At 39.7% G+C, this 24972-nt stretch overlaps 1 protein-coding gene across 1 annotated transcript in view; it reads right to left on the minus strand.

The window, feature by feature from the left end:
- magi2b (membrane associated guanylate kinase, WW and PDZ domain containing 2b) overlaps window positions 1–24972 on the minus strand; it is a 94649-nt gene that overhangs the window by 62474 nt on the left and 7203 nt on the right. The window contains exon 2 of the mRNA XM_055040329.1: window positions 10313–10428. Coding sequence (XP_054896304.1) covers window positions 10313–10428 — 116 coding nt within the window. The remainder of the gene's footprint in view (window positions 1–10312; window positions 10429–24972) is intronic.

Here is a 24972-nt window from a genome sequence, read left to right on the forward strand (position 1 = left end):
CAATGCAACAGGAGTAAAAAAAAAGAGACATCCACAGATAAGTGCCGTGTGTTTTTGTGCACATACAATAAACTCTCCCACAGAGCCAAACACAAAGGGAATGAATCGTATCTTTATCAGCTCATTGAACCATTATGAACATGACTAGCGTCCCTAAAATGACTGTCAGCGAGGAATCTGGTAAATATGACAGCTTCCTTTGCTGAGGAAATAATTACATAGGCATTGACTGACTGTTGGCTTGAAGCAGCAGGTTTTGGCCCAGCATATTTATAGCAAGTGTCCATTTGACTTTCACATCAACAGTATAATGAATCCAATTTTAAGACGGCTTTATAGCAAAAAGTCAGTTCGCCAAAATATTTTGCATGAATGCAATAACGACAGAGGCAAGCAAGGAAAACTGCAGCCTGGTGACGGATGTCCATTAATGTGCTTTGACAAGATGGAGACAGCTTTTAAATGTAAACAGAAATGAAGTAAATAGTTCAAAATGTTTTGCTAGCTAAGATGTAGATGATGATCAAACTTTATGAGGTATGACATCAGTAAATCAGCAATAAAAAAATCAAATAAATTCAACTTAAAACAGTTGCATTAACACATTTACAGCTGATCACTATAAAGACATATTTACATAAATGATTGATTTAATGTTACCATCAGTGCAACACAAAAGATTGATGTATTTTTTTACGTAGTCTTGATCAGTGCTGCTGCTGATCAAATTATTCATGCATCTTGAATTTTTCTTCTGTCATAAACAAATAGTTCATAAATATGAAGGGAAATGAAAACATGCATGGTTTTAAACAATCTTTACAAATAAAAATCTAAAATGAAGGGAGTTAATTTGTATCTCTTAATTACTCAACTTCGCTTTCAACTTCTGCTATATTCTTGACTCTCGGCTCTGATTGAGCTTGAGATGTTTCGCAAAAGATGAATGGACAGAAATGTCTGTCTGAAGATGCACAAAGCTGGTAGAAACCTAAATAGATTTGCAGCGAATGTAATGAAAAGTGGTTCCAGAAAGTATTGACTCAGGGAGAAGGGGGCTGGTTGTAAATGAATGCCACACTTTCAAGTTTATTTTTAGCGAAAATATTTTATTCTTTTTTCGCTTCACTGCATCACTTTGTGTTAGTCTGTCAAACAAAATCAACCAAATGTACCGTGTCTGATTATTACATGAATTAAATGGAAAAGTCACACAAATAAAGGATTTAATGTGGACTATTTGCTAACAGTTCAACTTCATATGATCACCTTATTGCTAGTAAAATGCTGTTTCATGTGTTAAACTGTAATATTGTTGGTAGTTTTTACAGATGCTGGTATAAAACTGAAAAATGATCCAGTTGCTTGTCTGATGCGTTTATGCACAACACAAAAAAGAAAGTTTTTGTGTTGTATTCTACTGTATTACATATTTCATGCTAAACTAATGTTTTTCTATTCGGTTTGAATGTTTTTTTAAATAAACAAAAGACACGGTAATGTTAGATTTAAATAGGAAAATATAGCTTAGACTTTCTTTCAAGAGGTATCCTCCAAATTTTAATAATTTATTTATCTCGGTAGTAGAAAGAAATGTCCAGTGTCTAATTTTAGAAAAAAATTCAGGGAGAGTGAAGAAAAACTAGTGAAATCAGATTTAAAGATTTAAGAGAAAGGCTGCTATCTTGAACAAAATCAAAATAAATAAAAGATAAGGAGGAACTTTCCAAAGCATCCAAGCTCGTTGATACGTTAAAATTAAACCAGATAAAAGAATCTCTAAAGAAAACTGCAGCTGTTAAAGACAAAACTGTTCCCCGTAAAATGTTTCCTTATTTAGCTCGAGACAAGCTAAATAAGTCACAAGGACAAGTTCAAGTATAAATGTGCATTTTATTAAATATCAATAGTATTTAATGTTTTGCCTTTTATCACTTTACTATCTAATCGTTAAGGTAGAATGCTCTGTCTAATAGAGCTGGCATGAAAATTAACAGTATGTTTTAAAATATCATGCATTCATCAGGGTTATAAAGGTCCCTTTCTCCCTCCACGCATCATTTCCTCACATCATTATGATAGTCATCTTCATTACTGCTATCATTATCAGACGCGTGCGTCATACGCCATCACGATCTCCATCCTATGCATCCTGGCTTTGTTCCCCATTAACATCTTTATGTGCCCCTCCTCCGTGTCTCCACCGGAGGATTCCCTGTCAGAGGCTGCAGAGCTGCCGGGCAGCCGGAGTCCAGAGCACTGGATGTGAACCGACAGAAGCTGCATGTATTTATAGGCTATCTGAGTACAGAAATGTGCTGCTCACTGTTCAGGCTATTTATAGAGCCTCTTTGCTGATGTCTCTGCGTATAGAGCAGGAGAGAAGATGCTTCTCCTGGGATTTACTTACGAGACTCCCTCATATCTGCCTTCTCCCTCCATTCGGAGCACGTCCGCTCTCCCAACAGCCTCCGTCCTCTTGTTTTACACTTTCTGTCCTCTTTCTTCCTGCCTCTCTGCCTGTCTTCTCCCCTTTTCCATCTTCTAGGAGTAAAAGAAGCTCATGTCTACATTTATCACCATCCCTCCCCCCACAGTCTGTTTTCTGATCCCCTTCTTTCTTTTACCCTTTTTTTTTCTTTGATTTTCTTATTCTTTCAGTTCATTTTAATCGTCTGATCTCCACTTTGGAACAGAAGATGCTCTCCGCCTTCAAGGGGGCAATTATTCCCTAAAATTTTAAATAAAGGGTTGAATCTCAGTCCCAAAGCACAGCAATATAGTCACTAAATGATTGTAAAACGTTTCCACATTTACCGTTCCAGCACATGCAGTAACTTGTAAAGATGTTTGTGTCTCGTGAGCTTTTCCTCATTTTGTCGCATTACAAACACAAACTTCACTGCATTTCATTTGGATTTTGTTTGAGAAAATGTGCAGAGATAGGAAATTGAGTCCTAGTTTGAATATTTTTACAACTAAAAATCTTTAAATTGTGACCTGTGTTGCAATTTAGCCCACCTCAGTCAGTCTCAGAACATTATCTGATATCAGTCTGAACTTTGACTAGGCCTTTCAAACATGTATTTGCTGAATTCTCTCATCTCATCAGCTTTCCCATCCTCCTGCAGCATAATGCTGCCCCCGCCATGTTTGGGGGTACTGTGTTCAGCCTACTGTGCAGTATTTGTGGCACAGCATGCATTAAGTCATGTATAAACAAAAAAAAAAACATTCTTCCATGTGTGCGCAGTATCTCTTAATTCGCTTGCTGCAAACTGCAAACAAAACTTTCTTTCAAGAATTGCTTTTTTCACATCGCTCTTCCATAAACTCCATAATTTTTCTAATAGTTGTCACATGATTTCACACCAGAGTTGAGACTCTCTGAAGCTCCTCCAAACCTGCCATTAGCCAAAATAATCAGCTGGTTTTGTCCTTTAGTGAAAAGGTTAGTTCAAATGTACTAAAGTAAGAATCGGTGAAGCTGGAAGATGCCACATTACCATCACCAGAAAAGTTAAGATCCTTGGCAGCATGGAAAGCAAGCTAAGCTAATTTGCTAATTTGCAAGGCACTATGAGATCTGGGTCGTGTATCTTTAATGCTGCTGCACAAAATCTAAAAGCTTTGTCCATGTTGGCTTTATCTGTTGTGTTCCTCATGATGCCTTTACAGAACGCCAGGATTTATGAGGAGATTAAGACTGAGATTCAGAATAATGATTAGCTGGGCAACTTGTAAATATGATTTTATTTACGGGTGGCCAAGCAGAGGGGCACAGAGAAAAAAAAATGTAACACATTCCTTTCACTTCATATGTTTGCTCTACTTGGTGCTGGCCTATAACATATATTGAATTAAAATGAAAAATGTGGAAAATCAAGGGAATAAGAATACTTTTTCAAGGAACTGTAAGTCAGTTTTCACTCTTTAGCACATCTTCAGACACCTCTAACCTGGGAATGTCCTCCGAGTGTTAATCCTGCAACCGTTTTGCCATCTGCGCTCAAAGAGAGGTAAGTGCATGTGCAAAAAGAAAAGCCCCAACTCACAGATAAACAACCGCAGCAGCTTAAAATACAAAGTCTGCAGCATGTCATTGGTATCAAAGAGAACATTCTTACATTAGGCTCATTATGTTTGGGGTGCAGCAGGCTATCCTTGAGCCCAATGACATAACAGGATGCAGTTGATGTCAGCATGTGAGCCTTCTAGCTCTGTGCACGCACACACACACGCATACAGATTCCCTGACAGCCAGACACACCTCCTCCCACGTCCTTGACAGCATGTTGTGATGCAGAGTGGCGTCTGCTCGTCAAGCTGACAGACCGACTCTGACAGCATGGTCAGAGCGTTGCAGACAAGAGGAGAAAAAAAAACAAAAACAACAAAAAAACCAAACAGTAATTGTCAAACGCTTCAATCCGCGACAACAAACAGCCCCGGCGGGCAGCGCAGAGCAGCGTTCAGGACCACCATCACCGGTTAGTTAGCCATCTGACGCTGTGTCACTCTGATGCCTGACTAAACTGAGTGTAAGACTCCCAAAAAGTCAAGCAACACATGCAATGAACCATGCTCACATTTAACAGAGAGGGCCAACTCAAAGCACAGGGTTCCTTCAGATTTTTGTTACTTAACCAGATTTAAATTTCTGGATTTGTTCTGCAGTTTTTGTAACATTGTAGGCATGGAAGTACACAAAAATAGCCTTAAACTTGCCTAAAACAGAGTCACATTCTGCTCTTCTACAAAGAATGGTTTCTGTTATCTATATTGAGTTAGATAAGCTGTATTTCACAACCTTTAACTCTTCGACAAGTATTTCTAAAGTGGTGGCACCCGACCCAAAAGGATATAGTTTTCAAAAATGCCAATAATGGAGTGTCATCTATTTACACGCTTTACTTGAAGTGGTCATCATATTCTGTAATTTGAGTTGACACCATCATTTAAAACAACAAGAAGACAATGTGACCCTGTGACTCTTCATGTTTCATTTGCACGTCACTTTGCTGCTGGGACGTCTGAATTTCAGCACGGAGACGATAAAGGTTATTTCTGTTATATTCTCTGGTGGATTTAATCTGAATTCAAAAGCCAAAAACCAGAAACCAGCTGAAACTTCAGTGGGATAATGGATCAAAAGGAAGAGATCCATACAGCATTCAGAATAAAGGCTGAGGTTAGAAAAAACAGAGGAAGTAATAGCAGATCAGAGATAATGCTGAGTGGAATAAGAATTGGGCACCAGAACTTGATCAGAACCTCTTTATCACGGGGAAGCATCCTACTGGTGTTGAGGAAATGGTTAAAAAAAAGCCTGATGGGATGTAAAAAATTGTGATAGTGTTGTTCATGGAACAGTGAAGAACTGTGGAACTGAGGTTTAACAATATTATTACATTGTAATAAGGTTGACGGGGAAAAAACTATTTATTAAGAGTTGGGGCCTGGAGTTGTTTGAGTTTAGTTTGGGGTTTTTGTTATGTTTGGTGTTTCTAGTTGTCTTCTGTTCTAGTGTATCATGTTTCTTTAGTATTTGAATGATTTCCTGTTCTCCCTTCTCCCCCCTGTTAGCTCCTGCTCTAACCTCTTACACCTGTTACCTATTATTTAAGCTCCTCTGTCTCTCTCTGTCCTCTCTGTCACTTGTCGCCAGAGCGTTTTGTCACCTTGCCACGCCTCGTCACTCTCATTGTGTCCACCTGGAATCTCCTCACCTCTTCAGTTTTTGTGTTTGCTTGGATTTTTGTATTCCCCTTTATTGTAAGTTGGATTTTGTCTTTGTTGAATTAAATTTTCTCATTCATGCTGGTTTTGCCTACTGCTTTTGGGTTCTGTTGTAAATCCAGCTCCTACCATTCAGCGCCGCCTGTCTCTGTGACGGCGGCGTCTCATCTCTGGTTCAGCTGAAGACTAAATACAAACAGACTGGACCCTGAGGAGAACCTCAGAGCTGCTTTGTTAACTGCAGCTCCAGTCTTTGAGGCAGAAACATCCTCAGCTGTCCCACTAATTCCTGCAAATTGAGGCTTATGATGTTCAGGGGACACCCAGGGTTGATCTGCGCACTCTGATGTTTCTTTCGCAGCCCAATACGACACTGCTTAGCTGCCAGAATGGTGGAGGAAAACTTCATTTTGTAAATGTGAATTGCACTTTTTCTTCAGAGACAGTTTTAACTTGTGGAAAAATGCTGCAGATTTCCTGTCCTATAGTGGTGTTCTGGACTCAAATTTTAACAACCAGATGTCCCGTTCAGCTTGAATTTAAATTCTTGTAGATAACCGACAAGTAGTAAAATGTCACTGGTGTGATTTTTGATTAAATGTGCACGAAGACAGTAGAAACTGCTCAACTGCAGCTGTCAGCAACATATCTCGTTTTGCAAAACTAGGACTGCTAGAAAGCAACACTTGGTAGGTTATTACACTTCAGCATAATATTAAAAACATATTCGCCCTAATGTGGATGAACACTGAGGGAGCTGCAAAAGCTCCCGATGAATGAATGATGGGAACGTGCCGATGAAGGAAAACCGATAAGACTTGGATAAATAAATCTTAACTGCAATCGGTACTGTCATTTCAATCTACAATAATTATATCACAATCGCATGAGAGCTTTTAAAGGCTTCATTTATTATAAATGACTGTGAAAACAACTGCATTTGTTAATCAGTAGGAGACTTTAGTGCAGACATTTTTTCTGCAGATTAGAAAATGCTGAAAGGAATTCTCAGACTTTTCTCGATTGTGAACGAAGGCTGAAAGATACAGGTAAGTCAATGATTCATTCAAAAGATGAAGGGCAGGAGTCTTCATTACACTGTATAGGCTTTGCAACTTGATGGACAGATAAATACAGAGACGTAATTACTACATTATCACAGAATAATAATAATTGTTCTGTTCGAATAAAAGGTTGGAAGGTGACTGTAATTGAAATATTATTGCAAAACGGGGGATGATGTGAACAAAACGGGCACATGGCGTCCTTTAGGATGAGCAGAGAGAAGGTGTTAGAAGGTTCAGCCAATGCTCATTACCACGGCCGTCAGTCTGTCCGTCGCCTAAAACACAGTCGACAGTCTGAGCCAGGCAGAAAACAAGAAGGACAGAAATGGAGGCTTTTCCAGCAAATCTCCTGTCAAATTTGACACTGGTGTTAAACACAGTAACTAGCTGCAAAAGACACATAAATCTTCTGCGTACACCATTACCAGAGTGTTGCTACTTAAGTTTTTTTACAACCTTTCTGTCCTCTGAATGGTGGCGGCGGATGAGTCACTGCCAGAGGAATCTTTATCACACTGGATTTTAATCGCTGATATTGAAATAACTTCCTCACTGTTATTGAAAACACTTCAACATACTCCAGACAACAATTATCAGCTGAAAGACTGCCCTTGGGAAAAATATTACTAAAAGGATAATAAACAGTCAAATCACTTCTGCAGATGTGCCTGAGTGGAGTTTTAGGTTCCTCCGACAAGAAAACTCTGGATAAATTTTGTAAAGTATACACACCAACTTTACCGGTAGTGATGTGACTCAGTTACAGAGTTTGCAATGAATTAACATTTTAATCAAAACAATAGGTCGACAAAATAGGCAACATGTTCAATTCAAAACATTTTTCCACTGATAAATTATTGGATAAATAGACATATGAGCTCAACAACAAAGATTTTTATGCATATTCAACTTCCAAGAAGGGCTGCATCTGATGATTATTTTTATTATCGATTATTCTGATGATTAATTGAATGAAAACAAATGGAGAACTCCCTGCAGGTGAAGCCTGGCTGCCATCGTGCACACCGTGAGGCCAGTCAGCCTCCAGGAAGTTGACCTTGAAGAGAAACAAGGTAGTCTTCAAAATAAAAGCATAACAAGGCAAATTTCTCATTGTGTCTGAGTGAGGGAGTTGATTTACAGCACCCTCACAGTAACTTCTTTGAAAAAATACTTATTTTGAAATGTGGCCTGTGGAAGTTGACATTAGCGCTGAGGACGTCTGAGCTGCTGCAGCATCGTTTACACTGACATATAGAGTTGATTAGTTTTGGTTTCAGGCTAACTCTTTTTTGCACAACTTACACACAACAACAGTTTTTTCCAGCTTCACATCAGATTGTTTTGAAGCAAAAATGAACCCCAGTGGGTCAGGAAAAGCGGCATAGTCGTCCATCACTATTGTTTGCAGATGACAGGTATGTCAGATTTACTGGCAAACCAGAAAAAAAAAAGAAAGCTGGTAACAAATAAATATTTGGGTTAAAGAAAATTAACATATTCATCTCTATGTAATTAATTAATCAAAATGAATCTGTTATTTCTTGGTTGGCACATATTAGCCAATCACATTGCATTTACTTGGTCCAGGTTTAGTTTAGGCATCTAAATTGGATGTAGATTCCTTTCTGGATTTCAAACCACAACAAGAACAAAAGAGACTCTGAAAGTGTTCTGGGTTTTGCATCGAGTATTTCAGAAACCAATCGCCCCAGTTTCAGCTCAACCGTCCCACTGGTTTACTGGTTTTATATCAGAGGAGAAAGGGTGAACTGGTTACAACCAAGATATGCAAGGTCAATGGTCTGCAGCAACATTAATTCACACTGCCACTCCTGTCAGCAAAGAGAACAGGAAACTGAGGCTACAATTCACACAGACTCCCAAAACTTGTCAATACCAAATTACAAAAAGAGGCGATTCAGCCTTAAATTCTGCTGAGTCGCAGCAGTGATGCATCTGAAACATGCAGGACACTGAGAGGTGGAGGCCATGCTCTAATCTGCAGCTTACATAAACCATTTCAACTGGATATGTTTACTTCAGACACTGATGATGTTTAAATTCATCAATGATCACTGAATTCAAACATTTATAACCCTGAATTGGAAGTTTTTTATTTATTGCATTGACTCATTTTATTAGTTTCTTTTAAATACAAAAGCTAAATGGAGAAATATATCATTTATTTTAAAGTATTGTTGGATCTGTTACTTCACTCAGCTACAGAGCAGTTCTGCTTTCTTACTGTATCCTTGGTTCCTAAACATTATTCACACGAAGATCCCAGAGTTTTCCAGACTGAAAACATTCCTGAAATGTTTTATACTTGAAATAAACTAAAAATATATACATTTATGACTGGATGAAAATATGTAACCTGCAAGAAGAGGAAAGAAGGAAGGAAGGGAGAAAGGAATATAATAAGAAAAGAAAGAAGAAGTAACGAACAAATGGAAGAAGGAAAGAAGAAGGAAGGAAGGAAAAAAGAAAGGAAAGAAAAAGAAAGGAGCAAAGGAACAAATGAAAGAAAGAACAATGTAAATGAGAAAAATAGGAATAAAAACATAGAAACTATTATTCTGATACAGAAACTTTTCCAAACTGTATATTTTGTAAAAAAGAAAGAAAGAAAAATCGTTGTCAATGGCGAACTGTAGGTTATGACATCACATCCTGACCTTTACAGGCGCCTCAGTTCTCACACTCTGAGTCTGAAATCTAAAATCAAGAGAAAATGTAACGTGGTGAAAATGACAGACAGAGAGAGGAAGAAGTCGCTCAACACACCAGCAAAGGAATCATTCAGTGGATTCAGTAACAAACCATCAAGACACCAAAACTAAACTTGTTTGAAAAGTCTGACCTACGCTCACTGACACTGGATCCAAACAAAAATAAATACGGCCGTGAATCCACTGACTCATGCTCCACGAACAAGGAGTAGCAGCCAGTCATCGAGCTGATTCATGAGCCGTTCGATGCATCGACACAAGGAGGACCTGCCGGGGAAACGGAGCAAAAGGCACGCAGAGAGAGAGAGAGAGAGAAAGACAAACCCCAGATTTCATGGCGAACCCGGGAAGCGTCTGACTGACGGCTTGTTTTTCCAGCACGCCAAAATTTTCCAAACACTTCCAAGAGAGACGTTATTATCTCTTTGCATCTCTGTGTGTGTTGTGAATGTGTGCTGAAGGGGGGCAGGGCATCACGACAACGCAAGCCTCCAGACAAGAAGGTGGTTGCTGTGGAAACCTCGGACGACCGAGGGAAAAGAAGGAGCGATAGACGGAGAGAGACGGAGAGAAAGAAATAAAGGGGAAACATCCTGGGGCAAAACTAAAAGGGGAGGGAAAAAAGAGAGGAGGGGGGGGAAAAAAGGCCCTGGGAGGAGTCGAGAGCATCTTATTTAAAAAAGAAACAAAGAGGGAAAAGGAACAATTACGCCGGAGCATTAAGATAGTGAGATGAGTGGAGCAGCGGTGAGGAGAAGAGCACGGACTCACAGGGAACGGTGCGGAGGTAGAGGTTGTCTCTGATGATCTGCTGGTGGTCGTGGTCCACTGAGCCCTTGGAGAAGCGAAGGTTGAGGTAGTGCCGCAAATCTTTGTCAACTACCCCCCTAAAAAAAAAAAAATGAAAAGAGTTGAGTCAGGGTCAGGTATAAAGAGACACTTCGCTCAAATGGTCTCCGAAAATCTGCTAAAACGAGTAAAAACGAGAAACAGCAAGTCAACTCTTCTCAAACGTGAACACTTTTCTATGTTTTGCGGAGGTCAGTAGTGTTTTAGAGAAAAGGCTGTTTTATTCATTTGAACACGACTACTTTGATTTAAATTGACAAAAATTGGGCCAGTAACAAGTGTAGATTCCAGGGAGCAGAAACTTTTCCAAACCTAAACAAACATCTGGTTTCTGGAGAACAAACAGGATGTAGCTACCGGTAGCCAGACATGCTCACCGAACAGTTACTTTATTTTTTATAACCAACACTATGCTACGTATTTTAGTCTGCAGAATTTATCCTCACAGTTCTTTGACTAAGCTTGTAATAAGTTACATTTGACCTCAGTTTAAACCATAGGAGTTTCTTTTTTAAAGAACTCTGCAATCAGGTCGCGGCTAATCAACTTTGCATGTAGCTAATTAAGATGGCTGACAATTAGCCACGGTGGCTAATAGTCTTTTGGCCTGAAAGAGAACCCTCCATTAAAGCTGCAGCAGGAAACTATTATAAAATCCTATTTTTACATGTTGATGTGAAGCAGGAACATGTAAAGTTTGCTTGTTCAAAGCCCACTTTTCTCAGGAGCCACTAGAACTCCAATAAAAACAATAAATACAATTTCAAAGACTACTATATGAGGTTGGTTTCACTAGTACAATTCACCCTGCTCCATTTCACGTGAGCAGTCATTGTTAGGGTCAGTGAGCAGGTCAATGGCTGTTAGCAACAAAAGTCCTTCAAAATTGCACTTTGACCTGCATTTTATGCATAGAATGACATACTTAGGAATATCATGCGATGAAATACTGGGACACAAAGCTAAAAGCATCACAGGGCAACACAAAGACTCGCAACATTACACAGACACACTTATACAATAAACAACTGACCTGACAGTCATGTTTTGGACTGACAGGAAGCAGGAGTACCCAGAGAGAACCCATGCATGCACAGAGAGAACATGGAGACTCCTTACATTATCATGTCTCCCTTTTCAAAATAAGAAAACCAGAAGATTTTGTTGATAGTTGTGTCAAGTAAGCAGGTTTACAAAATCAAAAATCACTAATAATGTGTTTTTTCTCTAAACCTAAATTATTTAACCCCTGGAAGAACCAGAAACATGTCAGTAAACATGTTAAAATGTATTCATTATTTATAACACTGTCCTGAATTTTCATGTTTTGTTAATTTTCCAAGTCAGGCTTCTAACTTTATGACATATTTTATTTATCCAACCTTGATCCAAAAATATCCATTTTCTAAATATGTGAAATGCTACATGTACAATATTTATCAATAGACTTGCTGAAAACAGTTAGCAGCAACAGGTAATAATGTGTTTCTGTCTGCATTTATGTTCTTCATCACTGCAGGAACTTTGTTACAAACATGCTCAAACCCTAAGAAATGCAAGAAATTGTTTGTTTGCTTGTTGTTGTTTTTCTGCAGCTTCAGCCTAAAATGATCATCCTGGCAGATTTAAGTTGAAATTCATCAACATTTAACTGGAAAGTTTGTTTCTGATAAAATATATATATATATTTTACATTTCATGCCAAATGTCCAATTTTTATTTTATTTTTTTTTTACACCTTTTTGAATAATTAATTATAACATCATGACTGGTATTACAGTAATCACAATCTTGGACTGCGGGGTGGCACAGTTGGTAGTACTGTTGCCTTGCAGTAAAAAGGTTGTTCATGCAAACTTTCACAGCCAAATCAAGACAACCAGTGCTACCAGTGACCCAAACACACACGTCAGGGTAATTGTGTAAACCAGTGATCCCATAGGGATTTAATGTGCGGTGTCAGCAGGTCAGGTAACAAAAGCTACAGAGGACAACAGCTCGCAGCCCCTTTTCTCCACGCTTCTCTGTTTCCATAGATTACATGCTGTATAAGCTGTTTTTCCTGTCATTAAGTCACTGAAGTGCAACACAGTAGAACTGAGCAAAGAGCACAATTGTACGCAGAGGGGTAAAGAGCGGGGAAAGATTCATGAGAAGGTCCACAAATAGTTTCTCCTGCCTGCATTTAAAACAAGAGAAGCCCAGGAGGACGAGAGGAGGGGAACTCACTCCACACGCAACATTTGGTATGCAATAGTATCACATCCGACAGCGGAAGGGATGAGGTTACATCCTAAGCATTTACAAATGACAAACATGTCTTCCCAGTCATGCATACAATATTGACCTCCTGCCAAACTGAGTCAACAGCCTTGGGCCTACAAGTTGATGCAGAGCCTACCTGTCAGGGGGGGGTTGACACATTGCACTGGAGTGGAAACGCATCGGGCCCCCGTGCAAACACATGCACACGAGTCCCTGACACAGGTGACTCTGATTCTCAGAAAACAATAATGCACCGTCCGCTCGCACAAACTGAGACCATTTCATCGCTGCTTTCAGCAAAGCCAGAGGAGGAATGAGGAGAGAAAAGGAAGCATGGGTAAAACCTTCATCAACATCAGGCCTGACGTGATTCTCTGATAAACCAATCTGCTTTGTATTCAGGCACAGGCTTCATGTTGGGCATGCAGACACCAACACACACATATTCATACATGCACACAAGTACACACACACATAGAAAGACACACACAGATAGAGAGAGGTTGAGATGAAGAAAGCCAGACAGTGAAGAGGGAATGAGATCCATGCACCTTAACAGCAGTTGGCCCAGATGTTGATTAAAAAAAAAAAAAGTCTTTCTCCACAGGTATATATCCACTGACAGCCTGTCCTCCCTGGCGTCCTCTAGCTTCACATCCTACCGCCACACATCTTCCTTTACCTTGGTGAAACCTCCCCGTCTTCCCCGTCTTCCTCTGCTTCCCAACTGCTGCTCCGGCACACAGCAACCGGCTGCAGCCAATTTTAATCCCAGAAGATGACGACCGGGGTGGGGGGTGTGGGGGGGATGGTAAATGGAGAGAGACACAGATAGATGGAGAGAGACGACGACCGTCAGGAGGAGGAAAAAAGAGGAGAAGAAGATGTGCCAGTGGGAAGCCAGGCTCTGAAAAAAAGGGGAAAAAAAGCCTGCCAGCCGATTGGCCGGGCCATTTCCACAATCCTGCAGCATCCTCTATCTGCTTCTGGTGTTACTGCACTAGAGTGTGCAAGTGCATGTGTGAGAGTGTGCAAGACAAAGACAGAAAAGCTGTCTGACGGCAGAATAAAAATGCTCATGCATTCGAAGGCATTCGAAGATGTGGGTTTCCATTTTTGTGCATGTCTGAGAGCGGGCAGATGTCCTCAGAAATTTCTCAAATACTCAGCATCTCACCCACCACATGCTAGCCCAGTCTGACCTTGTGTTTACGTCACACAGCAGGAAGAAATACAGCAAAACGCAGCAGCAGCATATGCCACTCTGAGGTTACACATAGCTGTACGCACATGGAGGGCAGATGAGCTCACAGCTGCAGATGCCAGTGAAGACGCCTTGGGCAGTTTCTTAAGTGAGGTTTGGTCAAGAAAACAGAAATAAACAGACACCAGCACAGAAACACATGCTGATGATATGAGCCGAGTCTGCAGGATGATTTGAAAATGCTTGACTGGTTTAACTGTGCAGGACGAACAATGCCACAGATATCAAAAACCTGTGTATAGAACATTACAGCTGGCTTTCTTGGTGATTGGTTGCATCAAGAAAGCAAAGGAATAGACAAGACATGTATAAGATACATCCAGATCTCAGAGAAAGACAGTGCTATCAATCACAAACCCATCTAGGCAGACAACATCCACTTCAGCTTTTGCTCACAGAGAAATGCAGTAGAGAAATACAGTGAGTAAACAAACTTTACTCACTGTAAAGTCCGTTTATCCAAAATAAACACACAAGCAAAAAATAAAAAAAAGAGAGAGAAAGAGAAATGAAAATCTGTGCCACCATACAGTGACTTTCAACAAGGTGGCCTATTTACAATCAGCTCCAGATTCCTCACTGGAGTCCAGCAGCTGGACGCCTGGAGAAAATGGCCTCACCTCCAAGGTCCTGAGTGCCTGATAATTCCTATGATGGTGTGTTCAAAGTGCAATGTTAGTTTTTTTTTGTTTGTTTTTTTTTGACTACACACCATTTTGAATGAAGGCAAAATGTTCAGTAAGCGTTTTCTGCTAGTCTTCCTTCCCCTTTATTTCTTCCATAAAGGCCAGAATTGTTGACTGCATGATAATAGTTGTTCTTACGACAGCTTTCTCCCACCTGAGCCATGGATCTCTGCAGGTCCTCCAGAGTTACAAAGGGCCTCTTGTCTTATTGCTGAGCTCGAGCTACACACCTGCATATTTGAAGGTATCAGAGTAACACAAATCCATGTAAAACCTTTCTGATTTTTATTGATCAAAATTAATACCACATCTCACTTTCCTTCCACTTCTCAACGATGCACGTCACATAAAATCACCATTATGTACACTAAAGTCTGTGGTTTAGAGAATTAAATGTTTGCATTCTTCCATATATTTAAGAAAGCACTGCAGAGTTAATGTGAGGTTCTCATCATAACAGTAGACAGTTAAAATTGCAGGTTGTCCAGGCAGTAAATGTCTTCCTGTTGATCAGACTCCCTTTTCTCTCACGCCTTTAAAGAACTTGATTTCTTTTTCATCAAAAACATGATCTAGAATGTACAAATGCAGCAATCATCAAAAAAACCTCCAAACTCTTATTTCAGCTTCTCCATCTTGTCGCGCTTGTATGCTGGGGTAAATCAGACAATCACAAACTTTAACATAAAAGCATGTCAACATGATGATACAAACTACGCAGGAACAGATGGGGCATCAGTGCTTCAGTTTAATGGCTGGAATCAATCAGAAGCAACAATAACGATGGTGAAACTCAGGACCTATAAAACCCGATCACTGAGGAGAGTCACTCACTGATTTCACTCATTAAAAAGTGGAGTTCACGTGAATATGGCTCAGAAACGACTCGACGTGTTTGCATTTGATGGGAAGGGACGCTGATGTGCCAAACTGTTGATTTAAAAGCTTCTCTTCAGCTTCGCTCCCGATGGGGCAGGACATGGATTAACAAACACACAGTGGCACAAATAAGAGACAAACGCCAATAGAAATAACAACTTTGATGCAATTTTAATGGTTATATTTTAGACTTCATATTTAATTTTCTTATAATTTGCTTGTTTTGAATTAATTGTCTGAGAAAATAAGTGTCTGATTGTAATCTTCCCATCGTCCTGAAGTCATTTGCATGGAGTGCAGTTTGTATATTATTACATTTTTAACACAGCCAAGCTGATAATAATGTACTGTTTTGTCAAGGTTGCAGTGAAGTGGGTTGTAAATCTTGACCTCTGTGCCCTCAGTAGCGAGGAACACACATAATTCATTTTGATAAGATGAAACAGCATCCAGCCTGACCTGTCAAATTAAGCTGCTTCAAAAGCATATGATCACAGAAAAAAATTTGAAAATAGACTCTATATTTGCTTTCATCTTTATTCCAGCTGCTTTTATTCAGACAAAACATACAGAGAAACATTGTTCTCCTGCTTCATATATTTTTTGAACATATTACAACTCAATACTTCTTGTTTCAGCTGTGCTCTCCTGTTGGACAGTTTGGGACGTCTGAGTAAACCCTGCAGAGCAGATCACGTGACGCAGAGAGACGAGGAGCCGCAGCGTCTCCTTGTTACTGTAAATGTCACTGGAAGTGTGAATTGATTAGGACGATCCTTTCACATTTGCAAGCTGTGCATAAAAAGCACGCTATGGTTTTTCAAACTTGGCTAAAAACACAATCATAAGGTTTGGCTATGGAGGCTGCAAACAGAAATGTATTTAACAATCAGAGTTAAATAAATTGTCATAATGTTTCTTGGGATTTTTCCACGATGCAGTAACTGACATTATTTTATGCACCTTAACAATTCAAGCACCTTTGACTTGGAAGCTCGAATAAAAAGAACAAAACTGTTCATTACACTACATCTTATTAAATTCTTTATCCCTTATATATCCTTAATGAATCTTCAGAAATGTGTTGTTTCCTCAACCAACACAAATTAGATTAGATAAATAATCTTCACCTAACAGCCAAAAAGTGTCCACATGTAAAGAGCTTTAGGATTTCTCGTCATTTGCAAACACTGAGTTCTTCCAGGAGACAGGTGTGTGTGTGTGTGTGTGTGTGCACAATAAAGTTGGGTTTGCCTGGAGAATGTAGATGCAGGAACTAACAGGAGCCATTTTGTTTGATTTGGGTAGACAGAATTAGTTCTGACATATCCACTCCACCATCAGGCCACGACAGGAGAGCAACGTCGTCTCTGCACAGTGATTCACCGAGTTCGCCTGCGAACAAAATTTCACCACTAAACTCTTAAATGCAAACAATCCTGCAGTAACGCTTCAGGAATTCACCCTTGTCAGCTCTGACTCTGATAGTATATCCACTTATTTAAATCCGGACTCACCAGCGGCCGGCTCGGATCTCCCCTGAGACACGAACACGGACGAGCGCCGCAGCAGATAAAGTGAGGGCGAGTTAAAGGTTGGGATGTGAGCTGACGGTTGGGGGCGTGAAGGCAGAGGAGACGCGAAAAAGATGCTGTTTTTACAGAGTGGTTGTCATGGAGAACAAAACCTCGAGAGGCTTTGTAATCAATAACTTTCATCTATTTCTACATTAGGTTGCTCAGATTACAAAGAAGCATAAAGGGGCATAAATATTTGCATTTCTTAAACAATAGAGCATAAACATTTAAGTACAAATATATACAAATGTGGCAATGAATAGTTAAAAAGGTTGCTTTCCTGACAAAAGTTAGTTTATGGATATATTTCATAAAGTTTCATTGGATTTTTTCATTCATATGCACCAAACAGAAATCCATTTTTTTAAACTCTTTCTAATGGATTCAGTATTAACTTCTTCAGCAGCTTCAGCTACATTAACATTAATCAGTGTTTTTCCCTGATTAGTGTAGGTTTGCATCTGCAAAGACGTGCATTTTGAAACCCAAAACTTTAGGAACATTGTTAATCACAGAGATTAGAAGAAGCAGAAACTGTTAAAGCAACGGCTCTTAAAACATAAAATCGAAATCCAATTTGTTGACACATTCCATTTAAAGATAAGTAAGTTTCCCCGGAAACTGAACAAAAATAAAATAAAAGCAAGAGATGAAACGTGTGCAACACTCATAAAATAGAACAGGCGTGTGGATTCACACTGGGCTTTACGCTGATGAGAAAAAATGTGAGACTTAAAAAAAGAAGTGAGACGCTCTAATATTTAAAGACAAGAAACAAATGGACACTTTTTTGTTGTTATTTCTGTCTCTTTTGTGAACTGTGCTGCAGCTCATAAGATTTATGTTTGGCATGTTATGAAAAAAGCAAAACGCTCTTCACCACTTCCCATAAAGCGTTTCTGCAGCTGACGCCCTGGGCGAACCACCCCTTCAAAATGCCCATGTTGCCCATATCAGAAGCTGCCAACAATATCTTTTTAGTTACAACCAACCAAACAACAACTCTTCCATATTCGCCTGATCCATCCATTTTCAGAATTTAGAGAGACCAATAAACAGTCATGTTTTTGGACTGTAGGAGGAAGCCGGAGTACCCAGAGAGAACCCATGCATGCACATGGAGAACATGCAAACTCCGTGCATAAAAACCCCGGGCCGGGAATTGAACCCAGGACCTTCTTGCTGCAAGGCAAAAGTGCTACCAACTGCGCCACTGAGGAATATCTCTAAAGGAAAATAAAAACTTTGGTTTAATTCTGGTTTTGGTTGTCATGCTGAAGTCGTCCAGCTGTGGATGAAGTATCGGTTTCAGTGCTCCGGAGACAGCAGGAGGGAAGGCCTATTTCTAACAGTAAATGACAGAGTCTTTCTCCTGAAGGTCCTAATATTGATCCTCAAACCGGTCTTAATGATGATGTCCCTCCATGTCTTTCCCTACAGTGCCATAATCAAGATCAGACACACATTGACAACCTCAGAGCCACATTAAAGGAAAACACGGCTGCACTACAAATGAGACTGCAGGATTAAAGATGAAAGGTTGTAAGAACGATCCCTCCTCCCTCAGCAGGTAAATGAATTCCTCGTTTCACTTTCAATCACACAACCACAGTGATGAGATAAATACTGATGGACTCGGGGGTGTGCACGCGTCGGCGTGTTGGTGTTTGCGGCGGCTGTACGGTGGTGTTTGTCATTCCTGATTGCGCTCTTCCAAGTCGAGCAGGGCTCTTCAGACTCCATCAGAAACAACATGCAGGTTGCATCTAAATGAAAACAGCAGCACTGATACAAGAGGGAAGGGAAGGAGGGCGGAGAAAGTCCAACAGTACAACCGGGGTCATTTATCGTTTTTGCAGGAGCAGGAAATAATAATAACAATAAAGAAACAACACAACAGGAGAGCGCAAAATATGAAGGACTCTTAAGGGCAACATTGAGCCGTAAAATACTCATTATTCTGGTGGAGCAGCAGTCGATAATCTGGGGGCTTTAAATTCAGCATCGGCAAGCCTCCAGTCAATAGAAAAATAACAATGATTGAAACAAAAGCTGAGGAAAGGGAACCTGATGATTATAACCCAGCAGACAGCCTAATAAAGCTTGTCTGTACCAATAAATTGTCCTTCAAGTTACTTAAAAAAACACAAGAGTAACAACCTGATTGAGTTTTTCTGCTTTATGAAAAGCAGAAAAACTGGTGTTTTATAAGCCTGGTGGGCTACGAGGCTTAACTTCTGATCCCACCAGGCTTAGCATTGCTTATTTATTTAGGTTGGGTTTTTTTATATTAGCATTTATTTTTTTAAAGACTAACTTTGTGTTTCGATATCAATCTTCCGATCTTCCAGTAATATATAATTATCAAGTGATATTTTCAAATTTCCTGCCAACTTTGAACATTTCTTAGCTCAAACACATTGCAGGCTGCTGGATGGATGGATGAGTGCCGGGCGCCTCAACCACCAGGGTTGGCGAGTTTTCTGCACGCTGAAGGCCGTAATTCCAGTTATCACAGATGCCATTACTGGGAAAACCTGAGGATGCTGACAGCTTGGTCATCACAGCCATGAATCTATTGCTCCATTTCGTGCAGCACAGTTGCATCAGTTCAGCCACCGCAGCAGGTAGCGTCGCTCCAGACAGGCTGAACTCAAACCAGACAGCCTGGTGATAATTACAGGCGCATTCAGGCTGAGGCAAGATCAGCAGTTGTCATAGCTACTCATAACTTTTATGTGACTCGAGCACTGAAGATTAAAATACTGGACAGCACAATTATTAACTTTCCCTCTGAAGAGGAATAAAGAACCACAGAGCGACAGTGAGCGTGTCAGGGTGGATAAATAACTGCTGCTGCTGCAGCAGGGAGCTCCGGCGCCCTCTGCTGGAGGAAGGCGAAAACTGCATGAGTGGAGAAATCCTGTGAATGCAGATGAAGCGCTTTTAACACATGAGCTGAGATTTCTTGTAGGGAGGCAGAAAGCTGCCTGCTGCAGCATCGAGCGTGATTAACCCAGCAGTGGAGTTTAACTCCACATTTAAGACGGAGCAGCGATTAAATTACGGCCTCACACAGAACGATCCGTTACAATAACAAAAGAAATGTTGGCTTAGATGCAAACTGCGAATAAATACAAAAGGTAATTCAAATCAGTATTCATGCATTTACTGTATACAACAATAAGGTTAATTTAGTCAGTTTAAAGAGTGAAACTCAAGTTCATTCCACGCTTAGAGAAATTTTTTTTTTTAAAGCTTTGTTTCTAATAGTTTTGATGATTGCGGCTGAACGCTCTGCAAAGAACAAAAACTATATCTCTAATATAAAAATAGTCTATGATGGGAAAGACTGTTGACTTCATAATTGTGAGGCAGAAAGGTTTTAAATAAGAATGAAATGCATATACCATCCAATACAGAGACAGGCTTTCAATAGGCTGACATTTCTGTGTCAAAATTACAAGAATTGCTGGGGGAAAAAATGTAACCCATAGGGTACTGGTTCTTTCATACAGGAGCACCTGCATGCAGGAACTGTTTATGTTTATCCCAGGGGAAACAACAAGCTTCCATGGAAATAAAAATAAATTCTGGAGCATTGTCGGTAGCCCCCCACCTGTTTCAGCTCTGTGTCTCATCTTTCATAATCCATCTAATTCAAATCATAAACTGACAGAGAAGGCTAATCTGGCTTATCTGCCCTATGAACGTAAACCATCAGCTGGAGCCCTGCCTGTCTAAATAAGATATGATTTATGCAAAGTGGGAGGGATGATCATCAAACTAAATGAAGAAAAATCCTCAAATGGGATTTTATGCAGCAGTTCTGTCTCACACAGTGAAAAACAAAAGGTACGCATTGAATTGTTGTAATTAAATAACTACAGGTACAATGCAGCACAGGCAAAGAGTGAGATGTCTCCGTTTACAGCAGCGTCTGTAAATCTTCTGCATGTTTTTCTAAAGCTCTTGGGATGAAAATGGGGCAAGAAAAGGATGAAAAGGAGCAAAGTGACTATTTGTAAGCAGGGAAACTTAAAAAAATTGCTTGAGTGCTTCCATTTCTGCCCACTTTGGGCTCCTCAGTAAATGTGCTCTTGTCGACTCACCAAGTTCATTTGGGGGCTGCTTTTACCTGAACTGAGATTTTACATGCTGATAATACCCTGGGCTCAAAAAAGCTGATAAAACACAAAGCAGAGCATCTTCACCGCGGCCAGCCGAGACACTGCTCATACTCTGATTTACAGCATGCAGGCTGTAATATAAAATAAACAAGCAGAAGACAGACTGAAGTATTTAAAAATTTAAATACTCCCAGCTGCTCTTGGCTCTGCTGGTAAACACTATGCAACAGAAAACATAAACCTAAAAACCACTTCATTGAAAGTTTTAGTCCTGTGCTTTGAAATGACCAACCACATGGTGAAAAGGTCAGATATTTGAACTGTTTTGCTGTAAAAAATAAAGACTTATTACTTTGTGTTCAGATATTTATCTTCCGATCTTCCAATAATACATAATTATCAAGTGATATTTTCAAACTTCCTGTCAACTTTAAGCATTTTTTTTAGCTGAAAACATTGCAGCCTGCTGGATGAATGACTGCCAGGCGCCTCAACCACCAGGGCTGGCGGATTTTCTGGGGGAAACCTTGACTCTGTTGGATGTGCACATAAAGTCCGTGGAAAGTTATATCTGAAAGTTACAGGTGGGTAATAATGAAGACATTCACACTACAGACATGCTGCTCAACATGTACAGATGTGACAAAACATGGTTAACATCTAATCTATGGGGAGGAAGAAATACCACAAAAAACACAAAGATGAATCATGTATATGATCTCATTAAATATCCATTCGTCCTCCATCCAATATCTATATCTGCTTATCCTTGTTAATGTCACAGCCGGCTATTAGGTTTAGGTGAAGATTATTTTTTTTTGCAAGTGTCCAGGTTGGCTTGTATAGCTAATATTTTGTATGTACTCAGGTTATTTTTCCTCAAATATTGTGTTTGATTATCTGAAACAGGTATAAGAATATAGTTTAGTATAGTCAGGTCTATCACAGCATCATCAAGTGATTACATCTTCCACCAATTTGTCTTTTTAAACATTTTGTTCTGTTATTTTGGGTTTTTCTGTAATTTTCTGATCTCAGGTTGCTTTGGCACTGAGCTCGCCAAAATCCTGAAACTGCCCTGCGCAAAACAAACAAGAAAATATATGTAAGCAATTTGAACAATAAGATGTTGCAAAGTACTCTGGGAGTTTTGATGAAGGTTGTGGGTGGGGGCATAACTGGTTTTGTAAAATAAACTTTATGAACCCACAATTGGTCAAATATATGATTTGAGTTTTGGGCATAAATAGTGTTATAGTTTAGCAAACATTAAATTCAATCAGTCCTTAGCAACCACATAAAAACCCAGCCTGAGCCTGCAAAGATAGCAGAGCCTTCATATATTGTGCAGCTTCAGTCTATAAATCAAATATTTTATTCATAATGTCCCCAACTTTTCTAATTCAGAATTGTAAAGAAAGTTCATAAATCTGACAACCTGGAGCTGAAACCAAAGAGAGCCGTTTTGTTTTGCACTTTAAGGCTCGGACATATTTTTAGTCCATGTTGTTCCAGATGATTCAGCGCCGAAATGTTGCACATTAAGACACTTTCCTAATGTTCCTTTTATATGGATGTGCATGCAGCAACTTTACACGCATTTCTTTTTCCCTTTTTCAGCAGAAGCCACACAAAGGCGCTCTCATTCAGCACTCGCACATATCATGAATAATTATCAAAATATGGTGTTTATCGCAGTAAGACCCGAGATGAATCCTCATTTTCAGGATCTGGCCCAATAAGCTGCATCATCTGCTCACAGAGGTGGGGATCCAGAACTAAAGGGTTTGCACTGTAGTATCTGAAAAATCCTTGGAAAACAGTCGTTCTAGGGACAAAAGACCCTTTATTTAAGGTCAAACTTTTCCAGTTGAGTAACTAGGATCTAAAAACAGCCAAGTGCCAGTAAAACTCTGATCCTGTTAGGACTGGAGGAGAGTTACTTTTCAGAAGAGGATCTGACACAGAAACACCAAATCTTTCTGTATTATGCAAACACATGCTGCGGCACAGCCCCAGATTGTCCGCACATGCAGTGCGCCTGTGGTGTGGAGAATAGCTTTGACCCAATTCACTTTACTGGACTAGTTAGATATTTGGTCATTGGCTGGCTGAGCCCCGAGTGTGATCCTCTGAGCCGAGCTCCAGCAGCTTCTAGCCTCAATAAAAATCCTCCTCCGTTTCTGACAGAGCCCATCTCTCGGTGAGTTATTAATACCGACAGAACAGACAGGATGTTATGCACTGATTCTTCAAGCCTCTCATCAACAAACCAACGAGAGAGGAGAAGAAGAAGGTCGCCTTCTCTCCCTCCGCTCCGTCTGTCCCTCAACACTGCTGCCACATTAAGACGACTGGAGGGACTGGGACCGCAGAGTTGAAACTTGACAAATTCAAACATTTCCTCCTGAAGGTCTTGATTTCACAGACACTGTATGTTATCGCGATTTGAAGCAACACCAAGGCAGGGGCTTATCTTACATGAGCTAATTTAAGCTGGCAGTAGCTTTAACACTGGCACTGGGTGACCATTCGCTAAACGACGCCTCCAAACATTGATTATCCAGTCTGAGCTCAGCAGCTATAACTGAGCAAGGAGGTCCTGCCAAGCTTTGGATCACATTTAGCTCTCAAAGAACATTTAGTACGTCATTTCCCCAAACTTTGATGGACTGCAAGTTTTTAAAAATAAATAAATAAAATAATCACAAATGCTAAAAAGTACAGAAAAAGATAAAAATACAAAAAAAAAAAAAACAGAATTGACATAACCAGAAGCAATTTATGGAGCATAAATAAAACTTATCAGACTTTAAAATGATTCCCTTTGAAGCTGTGGAGGCTGGAGCGAGCACCAGACTGCTCTCATCCAAACTGTTTCTGACTCTGCAGTTCAATCTCCTCCAAAGCAGCAAGTTGGACAATGTGGGCAACTGCCCAGAGCAGCATGAGTATGGGGCTACGGTTACCTGCTTATTCATCTACATTTTATCCCTTTAAATACAACAAAGTGTTCACTCCTCAGGGTTTGTTGAATGCATTCGTATCCCACTAACTAAATGACAGAAAAAGGTCACTAATTATTCCTGAAGTTAAAAGTTAAAATTATTCCTTACAGCTAAAAGTAAGAGATGTATTAATTTTCAAATATAAATCTTCTCTCAACTGGTGGCCATCTTGTATTTCTAGCTTGGGTCATTAAAAAACATTACACGTTTCATGTAGGAATTTGAACTTCAAGGAATATTGCAGTGAATTTCTCCAGCCTGTGTCTTGCAGTCCTATCGAGAGGCCGAATCGGCAATTGATTATGCATGGTGACGTTCATGCAAAAATTATATCAAATTAACGCCACATTGCTATTTCTGAAATGTATAGTAGACACAAAGCACACAAAACGACTGTTCCACCCAAATTTCAAAATACTTTCATCACTTCCACACAAAAAGTTGTTTCAAACATAAGATATAGGATTTTTAATAAAACTATGAAGTGGCATCAGGTACTTTTTTATAAAGGAGTCTATAATTTGTCAAGAGGAAATAAACACAATTTGATTTAACAGCAAGTGTTTGTGATGCTGCAATAAACCCAGATTTAGGCCATTTGTGGTAATAACAATGTTAATAATCAATACTATTGCAGTTAAATTCCTTATTAACTTCCATTTAGTGCAAGGCATTTAATTTGAAGCATTTAATTTATTATTTAATGTGCTGACATTTGGCAGCACAGGTCAAAGTAAGGGATGCATTAGTGTTCAAATATAAAGTCCTATGAG

Source organism: Poeciliopsis prolifica, unplaced genomic scaffold, assembly GCF_027474105.1.
Source record: "Poeciliopsis prolifica strain line A6 unplaced genomic scaffold, Auburn_PproV2 SCAFFOLD001, whole genome shotgun sequence".
NCBI classification, from domain to species: domain Eukaryota; kingdom Metazoa; phylum Chordata; class Actinopteri; order Cyprinodontiformes; family Poeciliidae; genus Poeciliopsis; species Poeciliopsis prolifica.